This window comes from Triturus cristatus, chromosome 5_2, assembly GCF_964204655.1.
Source record: "Triturus cristatus chromosome 5_2, aTriCri1.1, whole genome shotgun sequence".
NCBI classification, from domain to species: domain Eukaryota; kingdom Metazoa; phylum Chordata; class Amphibia; order Caudata; family Salamandridae; genus Triturus; species Triturus cristatus.
Genome location: NC_140588.1, coordinates 946,526,536 through 946,548,680, shown reverse-complemented (window position 1 = coordinate 946,548,680; position 22,145 = coordinate 946,526,536). Strand labels below are relative to the sequence as shown.

Here is a 22,145-nt window from a genome sequence, read left to right as displayed (position 1 = left end):
CCAAAGAACAGTACTATGGATTTGCAGTTAGGTTTGAAAAGTCAAGCACTCTTGCTCTGTGGAATTGAAACATTGTGTGTCGAACTTCTGACCTAACTGCACACAGCAGTGTTCCATGAGCTGTTGCTATGGTAGCAGGCAGAAGTCAAGTTGGGGGAAGGGTACTAGGCAGAAGTCAAGTTGGGGGCAGGGTACTTTTGGAAAAGGGTTGGTTTTCAACCAATAGAAATGTGTCATTACATTTGAAAAAAAGGGGGAAGCACTGAGATTTGAAACTTACATGTATATGTGTGGAAAAATAGAGGGAAAGTTTGCCATTATCTGGTTCTGCTGAGAGGAGAGAGGTGTACAGAACAGAGATCCTGGCTCTGATAATCTGCTGTTTGAGTGACACATTTCTTTCACAACTAACTAATTCTAAAGGTGAGTTTACAGTTTGAGAGGGGATGTATGTGGTAACTTAAGAAATGAATAATAGAAATGGGAATTGTTTTTGTTGTAGTTACACATGGTGGATTCATAATGTGTCAGTCTGTAAAAGAGATTTTCACTTGGCCCGAAAAAAAAAGAGCAGTAAGTGTGCTTTCAAATTGGCAAAGAAATTTCGTTTTGGCACTAATGTGAAAACATGACTGTGTGTGCATAGAAGAATTATAGGCAGAAATGTATTGCGTCTTGCTCTGGTGATTTCACAGTTGCAGTAGATGGAAAAGAGGAGCGAATTTTTGGGGGAAGAAGCAGAGGTTTAGCACACACCCATGTGCTTGCCATGTATAGTCATGCACAGTAATTAGAAGCGAGTGGGGTTTTCAGGTTTAAGTCTGTAATGCAAATACATTCAGCATCACTAAGGCTGGTTGCCCCTGCTGGAGTGTAGGCAGTCACAGAGAATACACACGGTGGTGGTCTGAAAAAAAAACTGCTTGGACATGTGCATTTAAATAAATTTAAAAAAAAGGTTTCAGAATGTGTCAGTCTGTAAAAGTGATTTCAAATTGAAAAAAGAGATATACACTTGCCCCCGAAAAAAAAAGAGCAGTAAGTGTGCTTTCAAATTGGCAAAGAAATTTCGTTTTGGCACTAATGTGAAAACATGACTCTGTGTGCATAGAAGAATTATAGGCAGAAATGTATTGCGTCTTGCTCTGGGGATTTCACAGTTGCAGTAGATGGAAAAGAGGAGCGAATTTTTGGGGGATGAAGCAGAGGTTTAGCACACACCCATGTGCTTGCCATGTATAGTCATGCACAGTAATTAGAAGCGAGTGGGGTTTTCAGGTTTAAGTCTGTAATGCAAAAACATTCAGCATCACTAAGGCTGGTTGCCCCTGCTGGAGTGTAGGCAGTCACAGAGAATACACACGGTGGTGGTCTGAAAAAAAAACAGCTTGGACATGTGCATTTAAATAAATTTAAAAAAAAAGGTTTCAGAATGTGTCAGTCTGTAAAAGTGATTTCAAAGTGTAAAAAGAGATTTTCACTTGGCCCGAAAAAAAAAGAGCAGTAAGTGTGCTTTCAAATTGGCAAAGAAATTTCGTTTTGGCACTAATGTGAAAACATGACTGTGTGTGCATAGAAGAATTATAGGCAGAAATGTATTGCGTCTTGCTCTGGTGATTTCACAGTTGCAGTAGATGGAAAAGAGGAGCGAATTTTTGGGGGAAGAAGCAGAGGTTTAGCACACACCCATGTGCTTGCCATGTATAGTCATGCACAGTAATTAGAAGCGAGTGGGGTTTTCAGGTTTAAGTCTGTAATGCAAAAACATTCAGCATCACTAAGGCTGGTTGCCCCTGCTGGAGTGTAGGCAGTCACAGAGAATACACACGGTGGTGGTCTGAAAAAAAAACAGCTTGGACATGTGCATTTAAATAAATTTTAAAAAAAAGGTTTCAGAATGTGTCAGTCTGTAAAAGTGATTTCAAAGTGTAAAAAGAGATTTTCACTTGGCCCGAAAAAAAAAGAGCAGTAAGTGTGCTTTCAAATTGGCAAAGAAATTTCGTTTTGGCACTAATGTGAAAACATGACTCTGTGTGCATAGAAGAATTATAGGCAGAAATGTATTGCGTCTTGCTCTGGTGATTTCACAGTTGCAGTAGATGGAAAAGAGGAGCGAATTTTTGGGGGAAGAAGCAGAGGTTTAGCACACACCCATGTGCTTGCCATGTATAGTCATGCACAGTAATTAGAAGCGAGTGGGGTTTTCAGGTTTAAGTCTGTAATGCAAAAACATTCAGCATCACTAAGGCTGGTTGCCCCTGCTGGAGTGTAGGCAGTCACAGAGAATACACACGGCGGTGGTCTGAAAAAAAAACAGCTTGGACATGTGCATTTAAATAAATTTAAAAAAAAAGGTTTCAGAATGTGTCAGTCTGTAAAAGTGATTTCAAAGTGTAAAAAGAGATTTTCACTTGGCCCCGAAAAAAAAAGAGCAGTAAGTGTGCTTTCAAATTGGCAAAGAAATTTCGTTTTGGCACTAATGTGAAAACATGACTCTGTGTGCATAGAAGAATTATAGGCAGAAATGTATTGCGTCTTGCTCTGGTGATTTCACAGTTGCAGTAGATGGAAAAGAGGAGCGAATTTTTGGGGGAAGAAGCAGAGGTTTAGCACACACCCATGTGCTTGCCATGTATAGTCATGCACAGTAATTAGAAGCGAGTGGGGTTTTCAGGTTTAAGTCTGTAATGCAAATACATTCAGCATCACTAAGGCTGGTTGCCCCTGCTGGAGTGTAGGCAGTCACAGAGAATACACACGGTGGTGGTCTGAAAAAAAAACAGCTTGGACATGTGCATTTAAATAAATTTAAAAAAAAAGGTTTCAGAATGTGTCAGTCTGTAAAAGTGATTTCAAAGTGTAAAAAGAGATTTTCACTTGGCCCGAAAAAAAAAGAGCAGTAAGTGTGCTTTCAAATTGGCAAAGAAATTTCGTTTTGGCACTAATGTGAAAACATGACTCTGTGTGCATAGAAGAATTATAGGCAGAAATGTATTGCGTCTTGCTCTGGTGATTTCACAGTTGCAGTAGATGGAAAAGAGGAGCGAATTTTTGGGGGAAGAAGCAGAGGTTTAGCACACACCCATGTGCTTGCCATGTATAGTCATGCACAGTAATTAGAAGCGAGTGGGGTTTTCAGGTTTAAGTCTGTAATGCAAATACATTCAGCATCACTAAGGCTGGTTGCCCCTGCTGGAGTGTAGGCAGTCACAGAGAATACACACGGTGGTGGTCTGAAAAAAAAACAGCTTGGACATGTGCATTTAAATAAATTTTAAAAAAAAGGTTTCAGAATGTGTCAGTCTGTAAAAGTGATTTCAAAGTGTAAAAAGAGATTTTCACTTGGCCCGAAAAAAAAAGAGCAGTAAGTGTGCTTTCAAATTGGCAAAGAAATTTCGTTTTGGCACTAATGTGAAAACATGACTCTGTGTGCATAGAAGAATTATAGGCAGAAATGTATTGCGTCTTGCTCTGGTGATTTCACAGTTGCAGTAGATGGAAAAGAGGAGCGAATTTTTGGGGGAAGAAGCAGAGGTTTAGCACACACCCATGTGCTTGCCATGTATAGTCATGCACAGTAATTAGAAGCGAGTGGGGTTTTCAGGTTTAAGTCTGTAATGCAAAAACATTCAGCATCACTAAGGCTGGTTGCCCCTGCTGGAGTGTAGGCAGTCACAGAGAATACACACGGTGGTGGTCTGAAAAAAAAACAGCTTGGACATGTGCATTTAAATAAATTTAAAAAAAAAGGTTTCAGAATGTGTCAGTCTGTAAAAGTGATTTCAAAGTGTAAAAAGAGATTTTCACTTGGCCCGAAAAAAAAAGAGCAGTAAGTGTGCTTTCAAATTGGCAAAGAAATTTCGTTTTGGCACTAATGTGAAAACATGACTCTGTGTGCATAGAAGAATTATAGGCAGAAATGTATTGCGTCTTGCTCTGGTGATTTCACAGTTGCAGTAGATGGAAAAGAGGAGCGAATTTTTGGGGGAAGAAGCAGAGGTTTAGCACACACCCATGTGCTTGCCATGTATAGTCATGCACAGTAATTAGAAGCGAGTGGGGTTTTCAGGTTTAAGTCTGTAATGCAAATACATTCAGCATCACTAAGGCTGGTTGCCCCTGCTGGAGTGTAGGCAGTCACAGAGAATACACACGGTGGTGGTCTGAAAAAAAAACTGCTTGGACATGTGCATTTAAATAAATTTAAAAAAAAGGTTTCAGAATGTGTCAGTCTGTAAAAGTGATTTCAAATTGAAAAAAGAGATATACACTTGCCCCCGAAAAAAAAAGAGCAGTAAGTGTGCTTTCAAATTGGCAAAGAAATTTCGTTTTGGCACTAATGTGAAAACATGACTCTGTGTGCATAGAAGAATTATAGGCAGAAATGTATTGCGTCTTGCTCTGGTGATTTCACAGTTGCAGTAGATGGAAAAGAGGAGCGAATTTTTGGGGGAAGAAGCAGAGGTTTAGCACACACCCATGTGCTTGCCATGTATAGTCATGCACAGTAATTAGAAGCGAGTGGGGTTTTCAGGTTTAAGTCTGTAATGCAAATACATTCAGCATCACTAAGGCTGGTTGCCCCTGCTGGAGTGTAGGCAGTCACAGAGAATACACACGGTGGTGGTCTGAAAAAAAAACAGCTTGGTTTCATAATGTGACAGTTTGTTATACAGATTTTCACTTGCCCAAAAAAAAAGAGGAGTTTGTGTGCATTCAAATTGGCAAAGAAATTTCGTTTTGTGACTATTGTGAAAAGAAATGTAGTAATATATTTAAATACAATAAAGAATTTTTTTTTTAGTTTTTTTGCAGGTATTGCTGAAGAACAGTGAACAAAATTTAAGATGCCTACAACATCTCGAGTTCAAAAAACGCTAAAAAAAAAACTATATTTGAGGACAACTGGAGGACCAAAGTTAGTAGAAGATGCTGATGTTGGGAAAAAGAAAAAATCTTCTGGTAAGCAAAAAAGACAATTCCTAAACAAAATATTGAAAACAAACAAAAATGTACAAAATGTCTGTTCTCGGAAAAATGTAACAAAACCTACAGAACAGCAAAAAATTGAGGATTTAGTTAATGCAAATATACCTTCTGCAATTGAAAAGTTTAACATAAACAGAAAAACAGCATTTAAAGAGATACGTAGAAAAATGTTTCAGAGAAGAGTTATGTCCAATTTGATAAAGGATATAAAGAAATATAAGCAAAAGGCTAAATATTATAAGAGAAAAAAAGAAATTGAAGCCATTGCAGCAAAGGCATTAGAATTAAAAAGGAAACTATTCATATTAATTTTGAATAGGATGCGTACATTAGATAAAATGGTTAATGTACTGAAATCACAAAGCAAAAGCAAAAGAGTAGTGAACAGAACAAATTTTTGTAAAGTGTTTTTAGGAAAGTGGATGCATAGCTCAAGTAGTGAACCTTTTTTTAATGAAGAGAGCTATTTTCAAAGTAATAGTTTGCTGCATGCAGTTGACACCAGAGGTCGTTCATACGAAGTAAAAAATGGTTGCATAATGGAGAAGGAGATAATGGTTCCAAGAGATGAGGTACAAGTGATGGCAGATGAGGCAATGGGGAGACGTCCTAAAGCCCCAGTGTACACTTGGAATTGTAGTAGTATTTGCACTGTGCGTCAGGAATCTATTGACAGATTTCGAGAGTTTCTAAGAGAATATAGTAAAAAAAGTGTAAAACAAAAGATTAAGGTGCTTCAAAGTCTGGATCCATGCAGAGTGAGAGAGAATACTGGTTTGCAGGGTCATTCTCTTGCTTGTCTATCTAGAAAAGTGTGCAATAGTGTTTTCCATCATTTTAGGATGCTGGCTGTTCATCATACTGAAATGAGAAAGTTTGTGAGACGGTTGTATTTTGCCAAAAGTCCAGCAATAAAGTTAAATGAATTGAATAGGGCTCTGTTCCGAGGAACGGTATCAGATGTAGAGAAGGTTGTTGATGAAATTCAGTTTTGTTACTTTGGTCCTGAACAAAACAGTGCAGAGAAGGACACAGTAAATGAGGCAGAAGTGGAAGAGAATGTAGAACCTTGTGTAAGTAAGACATTTAATGATCACATAACAAAATTTGCAATAGTCTCTAATGAAAGACCAAATGTTACTTGTATTTGTTGCCGCAGAACTCATTATAGAAAACAAACTAGGAATGTTGATCTCTACAGAAAGAGTGAAAATGAAGATAATTATAAGTGGATGGATTTTGCAACATATATATTTCTTGAAAATTGTTTTGAATTGGGTGAAGATCAGCGTATTTGTAAATACTGCTACAACAAGTTAGAGGAAAATAGAATGCCGACCAGAGCTGTACATAATAATTTAGAATTGGATGCTATTCCTGCTGAACTTTCTGAATTAAATACATATGAGTCTATACTCATTCAATGTGTTCATCCGTTCCAGACCATAGTACGTATGGAGCCCAAAACTGGTAAATTACCTCCTTCAGATTTACTGAGAGGTTTAAAAGGTAGAGTGGTGTATTTGCCCTTGGATTTGAAAAAAAATATGGAAACTATTGATGCGGATACTTTGGAAACTGAACCATTAATTATTCTGGTTAATGGTGTACCTACAAAGAATAAGAAGATTTGGCAGGAGCTGGTAGATGTGCGGAAAGTACAAAGAGCAAATTTGTATTTGAAAAAAAATAACAAATGGTATGAATCAATTTATATAGTAGAAGAAGAAGAAGAAGAAGATTTACAAGGAGATACAGAAACACCAAGTGGACAAATTGAAAAAGTGGACAAGTCAAAGGAAGAAGAAATTTATGAACATTTTAGCATACATCCTCTCCATTCGAAAGAAGTTATGGGAGACAATATTGATCTCTTTCAGATGAAGAAAGCAAAAGGAAATCCCGTGAGTGTATGGGAGGAGAGCTTGGAAGCTCGATGTTTTCCTCAGCTGTTTCCTAAAGGAAAAGGAGGACGATACGATGAACGTCCGGAACAGATTCCAGCTTCTGAGTATCGGACTACAAGACTATATGCTGAAGATCCCAGATTTCGACAAAGTATCCCTTATTTGTTCCATCTTTTATTTGAAAGCGACTTGTCTGCACTGTCTTATGCAGTAAATCACATTTTAAAAAGTGGAGTACATTTACAAAATGTGTCTGCTAAGGATTTTATGGAGAAAGTGCAGCACCGAGATGATCATTTGGAAACACAACTGATCAATCTGATGGCTTGTCAGCGTGGGACAAATGAATATTGGTACCGACGCCATGGTGAACTAAAATGCATGTTACGCAATTTAGGAACACCAACATGGTTCCTTACCCTAAGCTGCGCCGAGTACGCTTGGGATGATTTACTGGATTTTCTACGAGAGGCCAATTCAAACATTGAAAACATCGAATACAAGACAGCAGGAGAACTGTGCTCATTGGATCCGGTTAATGTTTGCAGATATTTCAATCATAGATTTGAGGCTATGATGTCCTTCATCTGCAATAAAAAAAATCCACCCCTTGGAGAAGTAGTGGATTTCTTTTGGAGAAAAGAGTACCAGGCAAGAGGTGCTCCTCATATTCATATGCTGCTGTGGATCAAGGATGCCCCAAAGTTTGGAACAGATACTGATGAAGCAGTGTTATCTTACATTGAAGAATATGCAACATGTGCTATACCTAAAAGCACAGAAGAGTACAAGTTAAAGGAGCAAGTTCTACGTTTCCAAAGTCATCGGTGTGGAAAATACTGTCGACGGAAATACAAGAGCAAAGAAAAATACTACACTAAATGTCGATTTGGATTTCCTAGACCTGTTCTTACAAATGGAAGAGTCAACAGTTTTATGTCAGCTGTGAGACATACTATCACAAGAAAATCACCTAAGAATACCTACAACCTTAAAAGAAAAGAAGAATCAAAAAATATAAATGACTACAACCCAGTCATTTTATCCATGTGGAACGCTAACATGGATATACAGTATGTTGCTGACAATTCCATTGCTGTTGCTCGATATGTAACGTCTTACATTACGAAATCAGATAAAACAGAATTGAAGGAAATGTGGGAAGAGATTTCTCACGAGAAGACTGTCAGTAAGAAGCTGTACAGTTTCAGTTTGAAGATGTTATCGCATCGAGAAATTGGATCCTACGAATGTTCAGATAGATTATCTTCTGCAAGTCTCTACTCGAAGTCAAGAAGAATAATTTGGGCAAGTTTAGGCCTTGCAGCAATGAGAAATCGGGTACTGAAATCTGTTGGAGAAATTGAATATTTGGCACAGTTCGAACCTGAAAGTACAGATATATTGAAAACAAACATGTTGGACACATATTATCCCAAGAGAAGTCATCATCTGGAGAACATGTGTCTCTATGAAGTGCTGCAGAACTACATTTATTCACGGAAAGCTGCAGAAGACATCAATAATGGAAAATATAAAGTCGTTGGTGAAGAAGGATGTTTGGTGAAGCAAACCAAAGGAAGTTTGATAAATCACCGGAAGCTGAGTTGCGACACTACCGACAAGAAAGAATTTTACTACTTGGCTCTTTTACAGTTGTTTAAACCATGGCGTTCAGAGGATGAACTACTGGGAGAATTCCAGAGCTATGAAGATTCTTTTAATGCTTGCAAAGACAGCATACAATGCAGTACATTCTCAACTTATCTGCAAATGTTAAATGAAGAAATTGAACAGGAAACTACAATTGCAGCAGAAATTGCTAGAGACAGTTCTCAGGACAGCCAAAGTTCAGGAACATACAGTCAAGATCCCCTAGGACAACCAATCGTTGAAAATGAAGCATCAATAGCCATGAATGAAGTGGAAACGGCTATGAATCAAGCTCAAGAAGAATTTATAGACTTAGAAAATTTGGAAAGACAACTGAATCAAGAGCAGCAACAAATTTATGAAGAGATCAAAAACAAAATTGATCACGGATTTCTACATGAAAAAAAAGAGTGCTCATGCACATCATTTCATCCAATCAGGATGTATGTAAGCGGACAAGCTGGCACTGGAAAAAGTTTCCTAATTAAAGTCATCAGAAGCTACCTAAAGCAAAAAACAGATTCTACTTTGTCTTGTGTGGTTACTGCTCCAACTGGGTTAGCAGCATATAACATAAAAGGAATCACCTTACATCGTTTGCTAATGTTACCAGTGGAGCATGAGAACAAAATACAATTCAACAAGCTAACTGGAGAAGCATGCTTGGAAGTTTCAAGAGTATTGAAGAAGATGCAAGTTCTCATTATTGATGAGGTGAGCATGGTATCAAACTTAATGCTTGCCTTTGTGCATTTAAGAATGCAGCAAATTTTGAAGACAGACTATGACGTGTTATTTGGTGGAAAACACGTCATAGTTTTTGGGGATCTTTTGCAACTTACTCCGGTTAAAGGACAACCAGTGTTTAATACTGTGACACATGAAGACACGAAGAAGTCATTGGGAAGCATCGGTAATACAAATATTTGGTCCTTCTTTGAGTACAAGGAACTTACAACTAATATGAGGCAAGCAAACGATGAAGAATATGGAAGTATTCTGAAAGATATCAGGATTGGACTACTCACAGAAGCTGGCAAAAAAGCATTACAGACTCGGCTGCTACATAATTTATTTCCAAAGGAAGAAATAGTTGCAGAGAAGATATACAAGAACATTGCAGAAAACAAAAGTGTCATCTGCTTAATGCCAACTCTACGTGAATGCTCAATATTCAATGAGGAGCTTTTGAAATTGGAAAAGGAAGAGATCAGGAAATTGGAAGCAGTGGACAAAATTGAGGATGGAAGAATTACTGTCACAGTAACAGGCAAACTGAAAAATAAATTGGACTCACTAGAGAAGAACATCTCCAAAACAGCAGGATTAGAAAAAAATCTATATGTTTGCATGAACTGTAGAGTGTTTTTAAGGAGAAATTTGGATGTTGAAAAAGGCTTAGTAAATGGAGCGATGGGAAGAGTTGTGGGTTTTATTAATTATCAGAAAAAAGATGGAATTGAATGGTTAAAAATAAAATTTGATCAGATAGAGGAAGTTAAAGACATTTGTCGTTGTTCAGTTCGTTTCATGCTTGTGAAAGACTTATATGTACGTAGGAAGCAGTTTCCGTTTTCTCTAGCATATGCTGTAACTATTCACAAGTCTCAAGGATTGACTGTAGATTGTGCATTTGTGAACATTGGATCTAGTGTGTTCAAAGAAGGTATGGCATATGTTGCTTTGTCACGAGTCAAAACATTATCAGGTTTATTCATGATAGACTTCGATGACTCAAAAGTTAGTGCTGATACAAACTGTGTAAAGGAGTATAATAGATTAAGAAGAAGCTATGCTCCTCATTTAGGTCAGTATCCTGTGTTGGAGAAACGTGTAGTTTCTCGTAAAAGGAGAAATGAGAATATCTGTAATGAAGATGTAGAGAAGAGGAAAAAAAAGAGGAGTGATGTAATTGCAAGCAAAAAGAATAAGGAAAATGAAGAACAGGTTGTAGGATGTCATTTTGAAAATAGCTCTGGTGTCAACTGCTACGCAAATGTAGTGCTGAATGTTGCTTTTTATCTGGAAAGTTTGCAAGAGCAGATAATAATAAATCAGGGAAAAAGATTCTGTTCAGAGCTCAGTCTCCTTTTTCAAAAGCTGAGTAAAGATAAAACTCAAATAGAAAGTGCTACTGATATTAGAAAACTTTTAGATGTATGTTCAGGACGAACACAGTTTTCTCAAAATGAACAGCAAGATGCTCACGAATTTTTGATGTATTTTCTTCAGGTAGTGGAAGAAGAAGGAGTTCCCATTGACATTTTTTTTGGTCTCTCTTATAAATGGGAACATAGTTGTGATAATTGTTATAATATAAGTGGTTCTATTGTTGATAATGAAAGGTTTATTTATTTGACATTGCCAGAGAGTAAAACAGTCACTTTTGCAAACTTAGTTAAAGATGCTAATCATAGCATGAAATGTGGTGAGTGTAATTCTGACATGTTATCAACATTAATTTTAAGGGAATACGGACAGTATGTAATTTTAATGATGCAACGATGTAGAGCTGATGGATCAAAATTGGATACTTTAATAAAGAAGTTTACAGGACAGCAATTATCAATTTCAGGAAAAACTTTTGTAACTGTTGCAATAATTTTCCATGATGGACCTACTGTTACTTCTGGACATTACACAGTTTATCTAAAATGTGAAAAAGGATGGACACTGTGTAATGATTCCCAATTGATTTTCAAACAACGTTTGCCTTTTGATTTAGCAAATTCCTATCTAATCTTCCTGAAACCTAAATTTTAGAGAGACTTGGCAAGATCTGGACAAAATAATTTTACCATTTTACAGGATTACCATTGCAATTTTGTAGAAAAAAGATTTTTAAAATTATCATTTGGCCTAAAGGAAAGATAACCAATTGTAATGTGGACTTTTTAAATTTTTAATGCAATTTTGAAAAACCAATAATTTAGAGATTATCGGTAACTTCTGCACATTTTAAATTTTGGAATGTTATTGGACTGCCACTGGAAATTTTTTCAAAAATGATTTCAAAAATTACTATTTGGCCATGTGGAAAAGTAAGCAATTCTATTGTGGACTAAATAAATTATTCGAAAAATTTTCGTGAACCAAAATGTTACAGAGAATCGGTGAGATCTGGACAGATTAAACTTTAGAATTTTAATGGTTTTCCCTTGGAAATTTATTCCAGGGAAAGAATAAAAAATACTATTTGGCCTAAAGGAAATAAAATCAGATGTATTTTGGAGTTATTTGAGATATATTATTGTGAATGTACTTCTGAAACAAAAATATCAGACGGTATTTTAAAGAAAAAAGTATTGTTTTTAGATGACATTTTTTAAGAATAATATGCATTTCTGTAATGATAAGTTTAAGTGAGAAGAGATTCTGGGCTTTTTTAATACAATCTTTGAGATTGTTATTTTTTTTTGCCCGCTGTAAAATGATGAATGCAATTGCTTTCACAATTTATAGTGAAATGCAATATATTCTGAAAACAGCAAAAATAAGGCAAAAATATTTTTTGGAAAAAAATGTAAATATGTGTACTGTATTATAAAATGTTTTAAAAATATTAATACTTTTTTCTTTTTTTTCAGATCGATATAGAAAATTTTCGTAAACTACAACCATTTTAAAAACTATTTTTTAAAAAAACAAATGAATAAATATTTTTTTCAGTGAGTATGGTAAGTCAATAGTAATAATTGTAGTCTTTCAAGGACCTTGTAATGTGAAAAATGATTTTTAGTGTTTTTTTTAAAAAATAAAAAAAAAGGTACGCTTACCGTACGCGTACGGTAAAAAAAAAAAAAAAAAAGTTTTTAAAAAAAAAGAAAAAAAAAGATGAAAGATAAGGTTGGCTCTTAAAAGAACCGTTGTGTTCATGCAGGGACAGAGGAAAGAAAGATTGGGAATATTAGACGGTACGACAAGTGTGCTGATCTATTTTACTGTTCACCAGGGAAACACTGGTCTCCCTATAAGTAATTAGATCGTGACAAGTGGCGCACCGTACTTCAACCCTCGCAAACCGAGGGTTAATTTCCAGAGGGCCAGCAAAAGGAGATTCTCCCCCCACAGATGAAGGGCTCACCTGACCTGCAGAAGAAGGAGTCTGCCCTGCAGATGATGGTCCAGGCTGAGCTGCTGTGGATGTACTGGCTCGTCTTTCTGAAGAGTTACCTCCAAAAAGATGACCATGTGTCCTTCTGTGTACTTCTTTGAGGTGCCTCATCATGGTGTGATTCCCAAAGGAATACTTCCTGTCAGGATTACCTCTAGAAAGTACACGCTTACACAGAATGCAAGTAACTAAGGGTGCATTCACCTTTTGCTGGCCTTCTGGAAAAGTAAAAAAATCCCAAACATAAGAAGGCTTTACTTTCCTCGCTCTCTGCCTCAAGACAGTGCTGCTGGTGCTAGCCTCACTCTCAGAAGGGCTCTGCTGTTCTGCCATCGTATCCCAAAGACAAACCAGCTCCTTCTCCTAAGGGATCACAAGCAGAAATGAGGGGAATGGGTGTGGTGTAGGAGAGTTCTAGAACTGAAAGTAGTTTCAACCAATCAAAAGTTGTGTTTCAAGATCACATGACCTACCGTACGCTTACGGTACGCTTACGGTGCGCTTACGGCAAAAAGTACGCGTGCGCGTAAAAAAGACACGCGCTTGCGCACATGCGCATAACAGTCATTTCCCGGCACTTCCGCGTAACGTGCGCGTGTTGCGTAAGCGCGCACGCGTCCCACGCGCAGTACGCGCGGCTACGCAAAGTGCGTAACTATACGCAAGCAGCGTAGATAGATTACGGACGTTGCGTAAACCGTACGCTTACCGTGAGCTTACGGTACGCGTACTATAAAAAAAAAAAAAAAAAAAAAAAAAAATCTGGAAATAAATTTTACATGTTTATTTTAAAAAATATATATAAAAAAAATATTTAAGGATTTTAAAAATTAAAGCATAGTCTTTATAAAAGATAAGAAAATTAAAATAAAAATATGTTTGAAAAAAATGAAGAATATAAAAAAAAAAAAGCATTTAAAAAACCTTGCAAATTCACTGAAAAAACCATGGGTTTCACACACGTTATAGTTAGGAATTAGCATTTAAAAAACCTTGCAAATTCACTGAAAAAACCATGGGTTTCACACACGTTATAGTTAGGAATTAGCATTTAAAAAACCTTAGAAATTCACTGAAAAAACCATAGGTTTCACACACGTTATAGTTAGGAATTAGCATTTAAAAAACCTTAGAAATTTAGTGAAAAAACCATAGGTTTCACACATGTTATAGTTAGCTGGACATTTTACTCGTAAAAAACCAATGAAATTGCCCCGTTATAGTTAGTTCAGCTAACTATAACTCGCGCGCCCGCAATGCACTGCTGATGACGTCACATATTACATCACTCATGACATGGTCAGTGACATCACTCATGACATCACTGATGACATCTCAAATGACATCACTGATGACCTCACTGATGACATCATCCTTGTGATAGAGTGGCAGACCTCCTCTCACCTTAATATAAGCTTTGATACACACATTCAAAAATAGAGACTAAAAATTTCAAAACAATGGACATACCAATACCAGTTACAACAACCTCTTCAGTAATTCTAAGATCCACATACACATCCACTCATTCACCAACAGTCCTATACAGTCACTCATACATGTACTCACTCATCATATGTACTCATACATCTATACATCCTGTTACACAATGCCACTCATCCATAGAGTTACTCACACACATAGTCACTCATGCTAATAAAGAATCAAACATACATTTACTTGCATATACAGTTATACACACACCACCACACTTACTTCTACGGAAACTTACACATACTTAGTCTTTTAAACAATCACTTATAGAAACACATACTTATTCATACAGGAACTCTTTCAATCTCTCACTCTCACATATACTCACATATATACACCAATAGTCACATATACTAGTTTAAAACATATGTAGTCACTCATAAAGACACTATTGAGACAGTCATTCACTCACTAACACACCCATACACACACTCATCCACCCATGCAGTCCTGCACACATGCTCTGTTCAACACATACAAACAGTGAGTCACTCATTCATGCACCGATGCACTACGTAATACCCCCCACCGAACCATGCAGACACTCAGACTGATACTCAAAAAAACAACTAATAACCTATATAGACACCCATGTAGCTACTCACCAACCCATGCAGCCACTTATACACAAAGTGAGAGACTGATACAGATATTTACATATTTAAACATTACTCACTAAGCCATGTATTCACTATGATACACTTAATCAGTCAGTTACACAATCAATTTTTCAAAAACAAATCATCCATTTAGACAGTAATATACCCATTTATTCTTCCATCAACCTTGAGATATACATATATAAAACATATTTAATTTTCAGAAAAACACACATTCACTGGATGATGTCATCAGTGAGGTCATCAGTGATGTCATTTGAGATGTCATCAGTGATGTCATGAGTGATGTCACTGACCATGTCATGAGTGATGTAATATGTGACGTCATCAGCAGTGCATTGCGGGCGCGCGAGTTATAGTTAGCTGAACTAACTATAACGGGGCAATTTCATTGGTTTTTTACGAGTAAAATGTCCAGCTAACTATAACATGTGTGAAACCTATGGTTTTTTCACTAAATTTCTAAGGTTTTTTAAATGCTAATTCCTAACTATAACGTGTGTGAAACCTATGGTTTTTTCAGTGAATATATATATATATATATATGTTACCTACTGGCGGTCGCCAGTAGGTAGTTGTAGTTAGGACCAAGTTTCCATAGGAAGAGCATTATATGTTTTGCTTATAACTTTGGTGTCGTTTGATTAATCTTCATGAAATGTTCCGAACTAATTCTTTGTTCATATCAGCTCCTATGTTGAAAGTTTGGGGTGATTCTTCAAGGCGTGGGCTGAGAAAATAAGGGGTCCTAAAACGTGTTTTCTCCATGTTAATTTCCATAGGAAACTTTAGACAAGGCTACAGGTCGAACGGGTGAACGGAATTACCCCAACTTTGGCAGGGAGAAGGGGCTTGGTCTAGAAAGCACGCTTTTGTTTATTTGGTGTAAATCCGTTCAGTAGTTTTGGATAAATATCCAAATTTACAGATATCGATATTTGGGAATCCTGCCATCTGATTGGCTGAGGCGTTACGAGCACGAGCGTGCTCCTGGGAAGACATGGCTTGGCAGTTCGGGCTGGACTCTTCCCATGAGGCACAGGGTCAAGACTGATTTGCATATGGCCATGTCTAAACTGGGGTGGCGTAGTGGGCAAAAGAACGATGGATTTACCCAGATCTCTTGACTGGGGGAGAATGTCTGCATTGTCAGCATTCCGTCCATCATTTGTTTGTTGTAACGCTTATTGGCTGTAAGCGGTTGCAACTAGGAAGTGTTGGCAGCCATTTTGTGATTCTGTTGAAACGAGTAAGGAGGATAGGAGCACTGTAACCTCTGTGGGGGAGTGCGAAGCGAAGTAGTCACTCCTACCGGACTGAAAGTGCTGAGATGAGATGCTGTTACACTCGGGTATGAAACCGAGAGCCTAAACTGTGAGGTCATTGCTATAAAGTGATGTGCTCTGGTGTTTGTAGCATACCTGTGCAAGTAGTGTTAGTAGGTGTTTATACCATACAGGGATGTGGGAAGCGATCTACTGACCTCCACCGTGTGTTTATACTATACAGGAAGTGGGAAGCGAAGTACTCATGCCTCATGTTGTGTGAAGACTTGGGGATCAAACCGAGCTGATTGTTGTAAAGTGATGGGCTGTGGGCGCTGTAGCTTACTGGCCGCTGTAGTATAACTGTGTAAGTAGTGTTATATGCGTTTATACTATACAGGGAGTGGGAAGCAAACTCACCCCTACTGGTCTGAAGATTCGGGGATTAAACTGTGAGCTCAATGTTGTAAAGTGATGTGCTATGGGCACTGTAGCATACCTGTGGAAGTAGTGTTAGTTTGCATTTATACAATACAGGAAGTGGGAAGCGAACTACTCACCCTTACCGGTCTCAAGACTTGTGGATGAAACCATGAGCTCATTGCTGTAAAGTCATGTGTAGTATTCCAATGTAAGTCATAGTAGAATGTTAGTATGTAATGCTACTATAATGTAAGTATGTAATGTTAGAATGTAGGGCTGTCATGAGGGTAATCTTGGGGAGTTTGTACACATTGCTGGAGAAGACGGTTGCCTTGCTGTCTGGTCCTGTTGGTGGCTGTTTAAGCTGTCTTCTTTTCCTGCAATAAATCTACTTATCAGATCCACTGCGGTCTTCGTCTTCACTACATAAATTTGGCGGTGAGCGGGGGAAGGTAAAAAGAAGGCCACACTCACCAAGATTTTGAGCTTGCTTGCGTTCTGCTGAAGACCCATTTTCTTGGTGAAGCTGTTTCTACTCATCCCAGGGCCGTCGGCTGATCGAACTATGTGATCCTACCTCTGGTAGGATTTATATTTTTTGATTTTGGGCTTCCTCTGCCTCTTCACTACACTCTGGTTGCTGTACTACACGTCTGCAAGTAGTGTTAGTATGCGTTTATGCTAATTCTGTAGTTCTGCATTAACCAGTGCATCATGGCCCTATGGAGCACCACCTCCCAGGCGCAGGTCATACAATGTCCCTGGGTGTGCATCTGCAGGACATTTATGTTTGCTATTACAGGGCGGGAGCATTGCTTCCACCCTGTGATAGTAAATTCTTGTTTCCCTCATTGAAGCATGAGGAGAAAAACCTCGTATCGCTTCAATAAAGCGGATCCGGATGGTAAAAATGGAGAAAAAAAAATGAAGACGGGTCTCACCCGTTCATTTAAATGAGCCCACTGGTGGGTAATGTTCCGGGGCCAATCCTATTATTATATTGCGGGGTCTCTGCAGCACTGGGCACCTTAATCTCACATGTAAATTAGACGCGGGAGGGCACAGAGACGTTTCGCAGACTAGGGGATCGGCACCTCCCTGGGTATCGTTTACGAATTATTCGGGGGGCTTCGAGGCCAACTCAAGACCGGGGATCGGTAACCTCCGGGGCTTTACTTAAATATGCAGGCTGGGCCTCGCCAGTCCTTGAAGCCTCGGTGGCCCTATGCAGTGCCTTATGGGTTCTGAAATCACACGGGCAGTACTCATGGTGTTATAAAGTGATACACTCATAGAAGCCTTGCCGTTGTAGAATTACCCAGGCTTCATTTATGTAATAGTCTGTTGGTATTTATTTGGTAGGTGCACCGCAAAATTAAAAATATTTTCCCTCATAACCTACTATCAACCGCCGATTTTCACGATAAACTACAGACAAGTGTTGTCAGAAAAAGAAGACCCATGCACTCACTTATTTATTGGTAAAAAAAAATACTTTTATTAAAACAACATAAATAGATGGAAACGTAACTTTATTCAAACAACAGTAAAACATGAAAGAAGTGGGTGGGACTCCTCCGGAAGCAGCGTACAAAACCTGCAAGAGAAAAAAGAAACATAAGTATGTGTGCCATGTACAAGAGAACAAGCATTTGTAATGCAATAGGTCTCGCATTAACGCGAGTTTAAGCTATTGACATTGTAAATGATAATGCCTTTTATTGATGCTTTAAAAATGAAAACAAAAATAAAAGGTATTGTTATTTGCATTGTCAATAGCTTAAACTCGCATAAATGAGAGACCTATTGCATTGCAAATGCTTGTTAATTGCTGGCAGATCTACGACCAGGAGGGACCCAGCCCACTTAAAGCCCTACGCACTGTATGTTTCAAGCGAGCGCCCTCTGCACGAGACTAAAGGCTCCTTGCCCTTTGACCCAAGGCACCCTGCACAGTGACACTGGCTCCTGCTCACAGTATGAGGTTCCTATCCCTAAAACTCACCAGCATTGGCTCACCACATGAGACCAGAGGCAGCCTTAAGTCGCACTCATGAGCTGGCATCAGAAAATAGGCAATACCAGCACCGCCCTGAAGTTCTCGTAAGGCGCCACTTAGGCGCTCTATAAATATCAAAATAAATACAATGAAATACCAAGCCCGGGAGTTGTGTGCGCGAGCGCGCTAAAAGAAAATTTTAAAAAGCAGGCGAGTGGTGCTCAGAGGCGCTTGAGTGAGTGTACTGGCGATGAGCGGGTGTGTGATCGTGCATCCTGCTCTTTTTCAAAGCACATACTCGTGCTTGTGGCGCATGGCTGCGCACTCCCGCAAGCCGTATGCCGCCACAAGCACGAGTATGTGCTTTGTAAAAAGAGCTGCATGACGATTAAAGGTATCCTATGCAGAGTATGCACACTGCGTAGGCGAGACCTAAAAAGAAAGGTAGTCAGAATGATAGGAAGTTGGTGGAAGGGAGAAGGAGAGGGAGAGTCAAAAGAACAGAGGGAGGAGGAGACAGAGCGTCAGCCTACTGCACCCAGCCCTCACTGTTCACCTCCTGTCACCGGTGTGTCTGGGACGCTGGGGTCCGCGAGAAAGAGTGCGGTCCAGCAAGTCTTTCAAATGAAACAGAGATATGAATGAGGCCAGAGATTATATTATTATCTACAGCAACATTGCTTGTCTGCACCTGTGCACCCAGGCTGCTGCACCCCAGCACCTTCCCCCGCACTGTGCTCAATTGCAGCTCCTGCGCAGCGAGGCTTCACTGCTCACCCGCCACAACCAGTGTGTCCAACGACGTGCTGGTGCGAGCTCCAACTCCGGGGTGCCGCTCTCAGGGTGGCACAGCAGGTCTCCGGTCGGGGACGGTGTCTTGATAACACGATGGAAGGCGTCAGAAAGGCCAGAGCATCAGCAGTGGTTGAGCACCTGCTGCGTGCTTTTTCGTGCAACTAACTCAGTGTCTGTGAAAAGGGAGAAATAATATAATGGTGGAAACCTCTTAAGGTAAATGAAGGTTTATTTCAAGCTTAAGAGAGAACACCAGTTGAGTGCATCCTTCCTTCTTGAAGTATGATCTATCAACTGTTAGTGATAATCATGGTTCAAAGAGGAGTTGGAGTGCATGAGAATACACAAGGATGAATGATAATATATTATGCCAACGTTCACATACAAAGGAACAGAGCGCATGCTAGAAGGATAATGTGCGATAATGTGGCTGATGCACCCCATCCCTTCCACTGCACCGCACTCAGTTGCAGCCCCTGTGCTATGCAGGCCGCACTGCTCACCTGCTGTCATTGGTTTGTGTCCAAACACGATGGACAGCAGGGTTCACAATTCAGATGTAGTTTTGATTGTCAGGATGATGTACACCTCATGGATCTCTTTTTTTTATTGTGCATTGTGATATGCGAGGTGGATGCGACCATATCACATGAAACAGTGTGAAAAAACAGGGACATGTGGCGTCGTCGTTATCCTATTCATACGTACGCAAAGTGGGCTGGGCTTGCATATGCCCGGCCAGAGTAGGGGTGTGCATAATTATTCCAGCGACCTGGGCGTTGTTCAGTTTCTGCCTGGGCAGGAAGTGTACCTATGCGTGTGTCCCTGTTGCAGTTTTGACGTCACACAATCCGCAATTTACATTACCGGGAGCATTGTGTAACACACATTTGTTTTTTTATGTACTGTTTCAGATGCATGGCTATCACACATGAAAGGCTACTGTACAGAGCATGATTATTGATCAAGATGATCGTTGCATGTTGTGTGTACTATAAGATATGTGTATACAGCAAAAAAGTTTTCAAAAAATCTCTGTAAGCAGAAGAGGTGTCTCTCATCAAACGGTGTAGAGAGAATGACTAAAATGTTACAATGGGAAATGTTATGAACCAATCAAAAGCTTCTGTTAAAGGTAACATGGTAAGCGCGCACCGAGTGTGCAAGGAGGCCGCACCCAACGCGATTTTGAGAAAATATTTACCATAATATAAGTTTATTACAGTTAGAAATATATAAATGTGGAAAATATTTTAGATTATCGTTTGCTCTCATATACACTTTAAACACATTTAGATATAGTTTTGAGACATAGAAAAATAAATGAGGGAATGGCGTAGCCGGAGCGATACCATACATCTATGACGTTACACAGGGCCGTAACACTTGTCGCATACTGAACGCGCAGCCGGCGCGACTCTACACATAGATGACGTAACGTGCATATTGGTACTGCGCAGCCGTCGCATACCAAACTAGGAGCTGGCGCAACCTTATACGTATATGATGTTAGGCGGGACACGGTGCTACGAAGCCGTCAAATACGAAATGCGCATCCTTAATGAGTTTCGCAATATCACGGATAGGATTTGCGTGGTGATGGAGCTTGGTACACTACCGGTACGGGAGTCTAGTTTTCTAAAAAAAAAAATATATATAGATACATATTTTTTGGGGAAGATATAAAAAATTACATAATTTTTCAAATAAAAAAAAGGATAATAGAGTTGCAAAATATTTTAAAGAAAAGAGAAAAAATATAGGTTTTATAAGTATTAAAATATGAATTAACATTTAAAAAACCTTTGAAATTCACTGAAAAAACTATAGGTTTCAGGGACGTTATAGTTAGTTGGACATTTGACTCAAATGTAATTTGCGATGTCATCAGTGATGTCATCAGTGATGTCACTGACCATGAGTGATGTAATATGTGACGTCATTACCAGTGCATTGCAGACGTGCGAGTTATAGTTTGCTCAACTAACTATAACAGGTGAATTTCTCTGGTTTTATATGAGTCAAATGTCCAACTAACTATAACGTCCCTGAAACCTATGGTTTTTCAGTGAATTTCTAAGGTTTGTTAAAGGCTAATTCCTAACTATAACGTCTGTAAAACCTATGTTTTTTTAGTGAACATATATATATATCAACAACAATTTTCCCAAAAGGAAATCCTCTCCCCACTCACAGCTCCGTCCTCTTTGTCAAATAAGTTTGCCAATACTCCAATTTGGTACAATTCCAGGGTGTTTATAACAGCAAGTCAGCACACTGGGGTGCTCCCATATAAAATCCATGGTGGTTTGTGCACTTTCATCACCATCCCCCCACCTAAAGACGGCAGATTGGCCTAAAAACATCAATTTTTGCCTCCAGGAGGAGCAGAATAAAAGGAAATACGGTCCCCAAGGGTCAGTCCTCTTCAAAACACAATCCCTGGTGTGTAGTGGGCTTCCTGCCCCTATAGGACAGATCTATCTAAATATGGCTGATATGCCCTCAGGGTGGGGTAGAATAAATAAAAATAACCCCAAGGGAGGCGACCTTTGCTTAGGGGGCTGCTTCCTTCTAAACATTATGTCCTGGTTTCCATTGGGCTTTTGCCCCCGCTACAAAGGCAGATCGGTCTAAAAATGGCAGGGTTGCCCTCTAAGGGGGGTGGAATAGCTAAAAACATTTTCTACCAAGAGGAGCAACTCTTGCCTAAGGGGATTCTCCCCGCAATTGTTTAATAAATTATCCCTGGGGTCTAGTTGGTTTCGACCCCAAATAAATGGCCAAACTGGGCCCCGTGGGTCACAAACATGGATTCATAATGTTCCCCCCTAGGGAATGACCATTACCCAAGGTGCCTCTCCCTCAACAATAAAAATGCCCTGG

General features: G+C 39.1%; 1 protein-coding gene across 1 annotated transcript in view; it reads left to right on the top strand.

The window, feature by feature from the left end:
- The first annotated feature begins 313 nt into the window (after positions 1–313).
- LOC146829456 (uncharacterized) overlaps positions 314–22,145 on the top strand; it is a 116,008-nt gene continuing 94,176 nt past the window's right edge. The window contains exons 1-2 of the mRNA XM_085606496.1: positions 314–423; positions 4,805–7,931. Coding sequence (XP_085462622.1) covers positions 4,848–7,931 — 3,084 coding nt within the window. The 5' untranslated portion in view covers positions 314–423; positions 4,805–4,847. The remainder of the gene's footprint in view (positions 424–4,804; positions 7,932–22,145) is intronic.